Source organism: Brassica oleracea, chromosome C7, assembly GCF_000695525.1.
Source record: "Brassica oleracea var. oleracea cultivar TO1000 chromosome C7, BOL, whole genome shotgun sequence".
Classification (NCBI taxonomy): domain Eukaryota; kingdom Viridiplantae; phylum Streptophyta; class Magnoliopsida; order Brassicales; family Brassicaceae; genus Brassica; species Brassica oleracea.
Window position 1 is genome coordinate 45,147,584 of NC_027754.1, and position 9,407 is coordinate 45,156,990.

Genomic DNA, 9,407 nt, shown 5'->3' on the forward strand with positions numbered 1-9,407 from the left:
GGCGAGCTCGGTGGAGTTGACAAAATGGAAGGCTGCTGTGACAGAGGAGAAGTCGTCGTAGACAGAAGTGAAAAGGAAGGGTCTGATTTGCTTTCGTCGCCTTTGGAGAACACGACCCACGACCCTCTCGACGGCAAAATGAATTTTTTTTGAGAAATAATTAAACATTTCTTTATTAATAAATATCAGATTCTCAGTGGCAATTTTGTGAATAATAAAGGGAATGGGTGTTTTGGTATTTTCGTTTGCCTTATGAATTATTCTAGTAAATACAAAAGTTTATGAGTTATTCTAGTCATTATATGTATAATTTGAGTTATTTTGAGTAATTTCTCTATTTTTATTTCCATACATTTTCAAACTCCTAGGATGTAAATCATGCATTGTGTATATATACATTATGACTAAGTCATGTAGGTATTCTTGGAGCTGAGTGAAGAAGATTAACGAAGTCAGTGTCCGACCCAGTTTGTTTGGATTAACCCAATTCACTATCAATAGTTTAAAAACATATCTAAACCTAAGTGTTAATATTTTTTTCCCCTCTTTAACCTCAAGCACAATTTTTAAGTTGTTGTAGATCTTTAGTTGCATAATGTTTATCTAGTGAAATTTTAAATAATTTACTTTTCTTTTCTTTAATCATGTCCTGCATTATCTTTTATTCACTGAAGTTTTAAAACATCTTACTTTAATTTTTCTTTAGTTATGTCTTGCATTATCTTTTATTTATTAAAGTTTTAAATCATTTAGTGTTATTTAGTCATAACTATCTTGCATTATCCTATTTTAATTTTACTTTGCTTTCATGCAATTAGTCTAATATTGTAAGCAGATAAATATGATAAGATGATTAAAATATGATGCAAAATCTTGTATTTTATCAAATATTCCACTAGATAGAACAAGTGCATGTTTTTTATGTGATCGGGTTACGGTAATCAGCTGGTGGATCACCTAACTGGCAAGAACTTGAAAATCACCAGGACAAGATTATCCAGTTCACCGATAACTAAGATTAAAGAATACTTGCCAGTCAAATAAAAAAGGAACATTGTGATGTATTACACAAAGAAAAGCACTAAACATTGTACTTTGTATATGAACCATGCAAATTCAGAGCTACATTCCTAAGCTTTTTCAGCTCTCCTTTTTTTGTGTGCAGTAAATCATTCTCTTAAAATATAATAATTTATATGGTTAAAACTTAAAAGTAAGTTAAAAATTTAGAGAATATTTGAAACTTTTTTATTAAGAAAAAATTTCATCCTTTTTGTTATTTTTTTTTTTGGTTTGAGAGAGAACTATTCTTTTCTATATGAACAAGAACGACATGCATGTCGTATTCGCAAACACAAAACGGAGGGTTTTCGAAACCATTCGCACACTTTCAAAACGAAGTCGTTTGAGAGATAACTGGATAGTAGTACAAAGTTCTCTCTCCTTAACCCAAAAACTCATCTATCATCCATGGCGCTGTGCCACTTCCCAGTAAACCTCCACACTGTTCCCTCCTCTTCATCATCTTCTTCCTTTCACCCTCTATTATACTCTAACCTTTGGATTCGTAAACTTAGATTCCACCCCTTCAGCCACGCAGTTCAATTGAGCGCCATCAGAGCCGCCGCCACTGATGTCGACACTCACCCGAGGAAGAAGAAGAAGAAGAGGAAACCCAAACCGGGTTTCTTCGAAGAGATCAACGACAAATGGTCTTCCCGAATCAGCCCCAAAGACGGCAACTTTCCTTGGCAGATGAAGCACGAAGAGCAAACTCAACCTCATCATCAGGAAGAAGAAGAAGTAAACCGGTCTTCTGAGTTAACCGGTAAGATAACCGATTCCAATCTCCGGTCTAGCTTCCCAAGGCCAAGCGGTTACATGTCTGCTCCATGGGTTAACGATAATGTCTCTAAACCCGTTAAAGATGAAAGCTTTAAGGAAAATAGATATAGAAAGGAGAATGCTTTAGACTTAGATGATGATGGAAGAGGGATGGTGGTAGAATCAGGGAGAGACAAAGGAGTATGGAGAAGTAGGAAGAGTAACACTGCAGAGGCCGAGAAGATTGTACCGGAACATGAGCTGAGTAGGCTTAGGAGTGTAGCTTTGAGGATGGTTGAGAGAGTCAAAGTAGGTTCTGCCGGAATCACACAGGCTTTGGTTGAAGCCATTCACGAGAAATGGGAGGATGATGAAGTTGTGAAGCTGAAGTTTGGTGAGCGTTGTGCGCTTAACATGAAGAGAACTCACGAGACTTTGGAGAAGAAGACCGGTGGGTTAGTGATCTGGAGGTCAGGAAGCTCGGTGGTGCTGTACAGAGGGATAAGTTACAATCTCAAGTGTGTTCAATCTTTCATCAAACAGAACGATGAAGTGGCAAGGGAGTACACAGCAGAGGAGGCGAATTACCCTAAGAATGTACCTAAAGAGCAGTTATCAGAGCTATGCGAGCTGAACGATCTGTTGGACGAGATTGGTCCAAGGTTTCATGATTGGACAGGGTGTGCTCCTTTGCCCGTTGATGCGGACTTGCTTCCTCCGATGGTTCTAGGATACAGGTGTCCGTTTAGGGTTCTTCCACAAGGAGTAAAGCCTTGTTTGTCTAACAAGGAGATGACAGAGATGCGTCGCCTCGCTAGGATTAGCCCTCCTCATTTTGCTCTAGGGAGGAGCAGAGAGTTACAAGGTCTGGCTGTGGCAATGGTAAAGCTATGGGAGAAGAGCGCGATTGCGAAGATAGCAATCAAACGCGGCGTGGAGAACACACGGAACGAGAGAATGGCTGAAGAGCTCAAGAGGCTTACGCGCGGCGTGCTCGTTTCGAGGAACAAAGAGTACATCGTCTTCTACAGAGGCAACGACTTCATGCCTCCCGCGGTTTCAGAGGCGTTGAGGGAGAGGCAAAAGGAGATAACGGAGGTGCTTCAGAACAAAGAGGATCAACTCCGGGAAACGGCTTCAGCAAGAGTCACACTTTTATCGCAAGGCAAGCGGATTAAAACGCCGTTGCTCGCTGGAACTCTCGCTGAGACTATAGCTGCAAGTTCGCGGTGGGCGCCAGATGCGAGTAGTGTTGATGTAGAGGAGTTGAAGAGAGAAGCAGCTTCTATTAAAAGAGCTGCGTTGATCAGAGATCTCGACTTGAGACTTCTTTACGTGAGTATTTGTTATTATCACACTTTTATCTGATTACAAGCATTTGGTGATCCTTATCTTTTGTTATGTAGGCAAAGCAAAAGCTGAAAAAAGCTGAGAAGGCTTTAGCTAAAGTGCAGAAGGATCTTGACCCATCTGATCTCCCAACTGACTCAGAGATCATCACAGAAGAAGAGAGACTTCTTTTCCGCAGAATCGGTTTGAGTATGGATCCATTTCTTCTAGTAGGTAAGCTCAAAGACTCTTAAAGCCATTACTATCTGTATAAGAAAATGCGAATGTTAATTTTCCTTTAAACGTTTTTACAGGAAGAAGAGAAGTGTTTGATGGCACTATAGAGAATATGCATCTACACTGGAAACATAGGGAGCTCGTAAAGATCATTGTTAGAGGCAAATCTCTTCCGCAAGTGAAGCATATAGCTATCTCTTTGGAGGCTGAGAGTGGAGGAGTATTGGTGTCGGTTGATAATACCTTGAAAGGCTATGCGATCATACTCTACCGTGGGAAGAATTATCAGATGCCTTTCCGGCTTAGGCCTTCAAATTTATTGACAAGAAAAAAGGCTTTCGCTCGATCCATTGAGCTTCAGAGAAGAGAAGTAATGAATTGATAAAAAAAATTTACAATATAACTTGTGTGGAAAGTTTCTGTTATGATCAATATTGGCCTCTCTCTCTCTTTGTTTGGACAGGCACTAAAGTATCATGTTGCTGACCTAGAGGAACGGATTGAGCTGTTGAAGACAGGACAGGTTTGTTGAAATCTGATTGCTTTTTATAGTGGACCAATATACTTCAAACTCCCGCCTAGGCGGCAAATTAGGCCTAAGTGAAACGATTTTATAGAATGGTTAAAAATAGTCTAGAAGTTCAAAAAATCGGTCTGGCAATTTGATCCTAAGTGAAATGATTTTATTGAATGTCTAACTAAACAATAATCCTCAATAAAACGTTAAACTACCGCATATTGATTTTTGAAAATTGCTACTGAATGAATAGAATAAACTATCATATGATATCCAGGAGGAGGATAGGGAACCCCACAAGAAAAGTGATGGAGGGGAAGATAACTTGTATTTGAGAGTTGATGAATCTGACTATTCTTCTGACGAGGTAAAGTAATATCCTCCTCAAGGTTCTTGATGAAGATTTGCAACATTACTTAGAGACCATGGCAGTCTCTGAAATTGCTTCTTGTGAATCAGGATGAATCTTTCTTATCATTGGAGGAAGAGGAGGAAGAAACTTGAACCGATAAACAAATATAACCTCATATTTTGTATAACAATGTCAGAACCTGTAATGATAAATTTTCAGGTTCCACAATGATAATCTCATAGTACATTATTACATGTTGCATATAAGCACGCACATATTCACTTATTCTTTTCACGTAAAGAACGTTAATGTGCATGGAACTAAAGTTTGTTCATAGCATCCATATTTAACTTGAACTTAACCATTGCATCTCTTGGTAACGTCATGACCACTTTAACTCCACCTTCCATTGATGGGTCTAACTTAGAAGGTCTCAAGATCATCCCTATATGCATTGCACTCTCCCTCTGAGTCAACGGCCTCAGATTCACCGGCTCATTCCAACCAAAATCCATGGATCCAAACCAACCAATATTCCTCCAATCCGTCAAGAAAAACACACCATCACTCACACCTTCGAACTTCGCATCATCCCTCATCAGTCTCTCGCCGTTGCTCAGCTCCTCCTCTATGTACCCTTTGTCGTAGGCTGTTTTCTTGGCTTTCTTGACACGTTTGGCGATGTCAGAGATTGATGATTCTTCGAGTTCTCTGACTGTTAACTCGACGTACACGTCTATGTAGGCGTTACCGTAGTATCCTTGAGGAAGTGGCGGGTCTAAAACATGTCGTATTCCAACAGCTACGGCGAGGACAGTGATCCCGTCAGGGTTTAGTTTAAGGGCTCTAGATCTTGCTTTCCATATGCAAGAACTTAGTACTTCATAAGTGGTGAAACACTCTTCAGGGAACTCGCATTCTCTCATCAGAGTATCTTTTAGCCTCTTTATATTCACAGACTGGATGTTTATTATCTCCGTGACCTGTATAGATGAAAGAGACAAATCTCATAATTAACATTTTTTTTAGTTTTTATCACAAAAATAATAATATTATTTTTTCTCAAAACAGCATTTATTAATTAACAAAACACCAATTACATTATCGCTTAAATTCTAATTCTAATTCATTCCCTAAATACTAAACTATAAATTATAATCACTAAATTTAAACTCAGATAAAATAATGTTTTTTTTAACTTTTAATTAATGTTATTTTGATGATTTTTTTTTTTTCTGTATTATTTTTAAAACAAAATTTTGATTTAGTGCTATCTAATTAAGGGTTTCTCTAAGTTAAATGACATCAACTAGGTAAAATAACTATTTCGAATCAATAATACTATTAGATTTAAAAAAGTGAACAAATACTAGATCAGTAGTTGGCATGTACGGTGAGGTGGCCAAAAGACTAGCAATGTGGCCACCGGGTACTTTGGCCGGTTCATTATCAATTTTTCCAACAAGCCGCTCTCTCTGCCACACTGGCACCACCGATGGCTCGCTCTTTCCTGTAGCCAACTCGGTTAAAGCATGGATGATCTGAGCCACACCGAATCCATCACACACAACATGCGTCAATGCAGTGCCAATGGTAAATCCTCCGCAAGCAAACTTGGTCACCTTCCAAAGAAACCAAAAAAGAACAATGAATTTTTCTTGATTAGGTTGTAGACAAAAGATGAAAACAATTCATAGTAAAATACAAAGACACTATAGTCAAAGAAAATGAAAAACTTACTTGCAAAGCTAGAGGATGATAACAAAAATCAGTATCATAGTCAATTTCAATTTCAGGCACAAGGCGCAAAGCAACTTCATCATCAAGTTTTTCCAAATAGTCTAGAGAAATGAGGTCTAGTGATGCCGTAGCGACGGCAAATGGGACTCCCTCACCTTGGCAAACTAGCTGAGGCTTTCGGCCACTCTCTCTTCTCACTAGCTTGCCTGAAAGTGGATAGTAATACACAAGAAGCTCGGACAAAGCCTTCCTAAGTAGAGGGACAGGATCATTTTTATTACGTTCATTGGCTTTGTAAACATAAATGGTCGCGTACATGTCTTCATTCAGAACATCGCTGTCTAAAGTAGAAAGGGATAGGACTTCACGAGGAGTGTGCTTTGCGGGTGTAACGAGTTCAGTTTGTTTCATTTCGAGTAATAGAGGAAGGTTCCGTGTTGTTTGGTTTGACATCTTATACCAAGTTTATAAATGTATAACAAATATCAAATCAACGTTAACGTTCAGTTCTTGATCATGTTTATATAAGAGTTTCTCATACGGTTACAAACACCAACAAGATTTGTCGCCGAAACTTATTGATGTTGGCCAAACACGCAATCTACGAAACTGATATGTTTGTGTTGTTTGATGATCTCTGGTCGCTGATTGCTAAATGTGTGCAAAACAAACATGGTCAGGTCAATACATATATGTTTGTGGGAGAGTTTGTTTGTATAACCGAGATATAGGAAAACACATAATGTCGTGATTTTTTTTCTATTGCGTTTGGAACTCTATTTAATGTGTTCACATATCTAAACTTAAAGTAGACTAATCCTGGAATCTAGCATTGTAATAATCTTTTTTTTAGCATTATAATATTCGCTTTTTGCACTTGAATTTGGAAAAAGCGAAAATGAATACGTTGTACCATACGTACGTCAGGCATCGTAGAAAATGCCTATGAAAGGCTATGCGATAATACTCTGTCGCGGGAAGAATTATCAGATGCCATTTTGGCTTAGTGCCTTCAAACTTTTTTTTCTTTTTAGTGCATTCAAACTTATTAACAAAAAGAAAGGCTTTCTCTCAATCCACTGAGATTCAAAGAAGACAAGTAGTAAAAAAAAAGTAGTGATGTTGATAATTACATAATAATCTGTCTGGAAAGATTATGTTCTGGTTCTTATTAATATCAGTCTCTTTGTTACGACAGGCACTAAAGCATCATCTTAGACCCACGAAACTACCCAAGAGATACTATGGTAATAGCGATACATAATCGGTTCTGTATATAGTGGGATGAAACATTTGTTTATGGCTTTCAAAATATTGATGGTCAATATATAAATATAATGTCACATTATAATATATCATGTACTTAATTTATTTCCACTTTTTTTTTTTTGTCAACGATTATATTAAAATGAAAAGGTCTAAACGATTAGTCCGGAGCTATGCTCAACGGTAACAAGATAATAACCGAAGGAATTCTCGACTGTTTGATGAATAACATAATGCAGAAACAAAACAACATAACAAGTATTTGCTCGACAACAGGAGAACCATGGGAAATCATCAGATGCATCCCTGAATAGGTTACAACCATGAGCACGGAATAGTCGGAATCGACGTTGAATAAACCAAACAGCAAAGTTTGGAATGAAGCGGAACGAGCAAGACCAGCTCTAGTTCTGACGACGAGGCTCCCCGAAGAGACTAGGTGAATCTCAACAGTAACATAGCATTTAAAAATCCTGGATTTGGCGCTGATGAACAAAATGGCTAGACCATGAAACCGAATAGTGCTAGTGACAAGAGAGCTACTACACACTTTACTGACCTGTGATGGCTGAACAAATAGGGTCTTTAACTTAAGCACAACATCACTGCTTTGGGCTAGGTGAACCCTGGCCGTACCGGTTGAACAATCTGATAAAGGAGACATCTTCACCTTCATGGAGACTCTGAAACTACTGAACTTTTGTGGCGGAGTGGACATTGAACTCAGTCCTACGCTTCGGACCTCGACATTACCGTGTCGGGACCAGCAAGGTATTACCAAAATACATCTGACCAAACAATCCACAAATCCAATTAAACTGAAAGTGCTTGAGTCTTCATTGGTTGATAGGAGGAGAGCATCGGGTGGTGGCCGTATAAATACTCAAGAGAACAATGACAGAATTACCCCACCACGTCCGGTGGGACTCGTCGATGTAAACCAGAGCCCATGGAGGTTTCGTTGTTGCTGAGCACCCGGCTTGGATCTGGAAGAGTGTCTACTTGATAGTGTTGAGGGAGTCAACACAGTGGAAGAGGGAAGGTCGGTGAGAGCAGATCTGGTGAGCTTTCCTTCAGAATTAATAGATCTGGCGTTTCTGTTTATACTGAGAGGAGCTACGACGAGAACACGGTTAGGAATGGCGGCGACTACGAGCTGAGCGGGGGAGTTGTTGACGACGAAGTGAGCTTCGGAGGTGGTGACGAAGAGAAGAGAGGGAGTGGAGGTGACTACGATCTGGACGGAGGATGTGATGATGATGAGAGCAACAAGAAATCCAGCGAGAAAACGAGACATAGACATGGAGTAACGCGAGACGATGACGGTGGAGAACGGAACGCGAGATGATGACGGTGGAGAGAGAAAGCTAGAGGAACGAGCAGACGATGGAGATAGACAAATGTCGGAGCAGAAGACCCGACGCCGGCTGACGGCGCCTCGATTGTCGTACCCGAGAGAATTAGGGCGAACAGTACATGTTCAGAGAAGAAGAATATTTCCACATTTATCCCACCTAAATACTAACAAAACTAGTTAAGGAACCCGTGCAATATCACATGGGAACTCATTTTATAAAAATAAAGATGCTATATTTTGTGAGTTGGTAGATTTATCCTGATCATCTTGACAAACGTTTGTGATGATATTAAGCACATTAATCGATGTATAAGAAAATAAATAAAATATTCTTATAAGAAAACTAGGGCCGGCCCGCCCTACGAACGGGATGATTTTTTGAAAATTATGTAAATAGTTAGAGTAAATATTCAATATAAATTGTTATATTTTAAAATATACATATTAGTTAAATTCTGTATATGTTATTGTATTTGAAGACTAAATATACCATGCCGTATTGATAAGTATTTTTTTCACGGTGCCATCACATAATTTTTAGTCGTCTTCTGGAATTGGATGAATCTAAAGAGTATCGTGAGGAAAAAGACAAACTTGTAATTATAGATTACTTAAATATTTTTGAGTAAAATTTATTATTAGGTCGGTTAATTATTAGTTGTGTAAACCGGAAACAATAATATTAAAGTATTCTATCTTGATATGTTGGGCAACTTAAATATGATAAGTTTGGATTATCATGTTTTTTTCGTTCTCAGTATATATTATGTGTTGAACTTGAAAAA

The 9,407-nt window shown here is 38.6% G+C and overlaps 2 protein-coding genes across 2 annotated transcripts; one reads left to right on the forward strand and one right to left on the reverse strand.

Moving 5' to 3' along the window:
- The first annotated feature begins 1,436 nt into the window (after positions 1–1,436).
- Positions 1,437–4,561, forward strand: LOC106306723 (chloroplastic group IIA intron splicing facilitator CRS1, chloroplastic). Its single transcript, XM_013743447.1, has 6 exons — positions 1,437–3,159; positions 3,231–3,387; positions 3,468–3,760; positions 3,854–3,913; positions 4,185–4,274; positions 4,367–4,561. The coding sequence occupies exons 1-6, from the start codon at positions 1,471–1,473 to the stop codon at positions 4,409–4,411; spliced, it is 2,334 nt and encodes a 777-aa protein (XP_013598901.1). The 5' UTR covers positions 1,437–1,470; the 3' UTR covers positions 4,412–4,561.
- Positions 4,562–4,573: 12 nt separating this feature from the next.
- On the reverse strand, positions 4,574–6,641 carry LOC106306724 (spermidine coumaroyl CoA acyltransferase-like). The gene is made up of 3 exons (XM_013743448.1): positions 6,000–6,641; positions 5,630–5,881; positions 4,574–5,242 (listed from the first exon to the last, which is right to left on the reverse strand). The coding sequence occupies exons 1-3, from the start codon at positions 6,450–6,452 to the stop codon at positions 4,580–4,582; spliced, it is 1,368 nt and encodes a 455-aa protein (XP_013598902.1). The 5' UTR covers positions 6,453–6,641; the 3' UTR covers positions 4,574–4,579.
- Between the last annotated feature and the right edge of the window lie 2,766 nt (positions 6,642–9,407).

Coding starts and splice junctions, on each gene's coding strand:
- LOC106306723 (XM_013743447.1), top strand. CDS start 1,471: ATGGCGCTGTGCCACTTCCCAGTAAACCTCCACACTGTTCCCTCCTCT. Junction 3,388..3,467: donor GGATCCATTTCTTCTAGTAG/GTAAGCTCAAAG, acceptor ACGTTTTTACAG/GAAGAAGAGAAGTGTTTGAT. Junction 3,761..3,853: donor TTGAGCTTCAGAGAAGAGAA/GTAATGAATTGA, acceptor TTGTTTGGACAG/GCACTAAAGTATCATGTTGC.
- LOC106306724 (XM_013743448.1), bottom strand. CDS start 6,452: ATGTCAAACCAAACAACACGGAACCTTCCTCTATTACTCGAAATGAAA. Junction 5,882..5,999: donor ATCATCCTCTAGCTTTGCAA/GTAAGTTTTTCA, acceptor TTTCTTTGGAAG/GTGACCAAGTTTGCTTGCGG. Junction 5,243..5,629: donor ACATGCCAACTACTGATCTA/GTATTTGTTCAC, acceptor TCATCTATACAG/GTCACGGAGATAATAAACAT.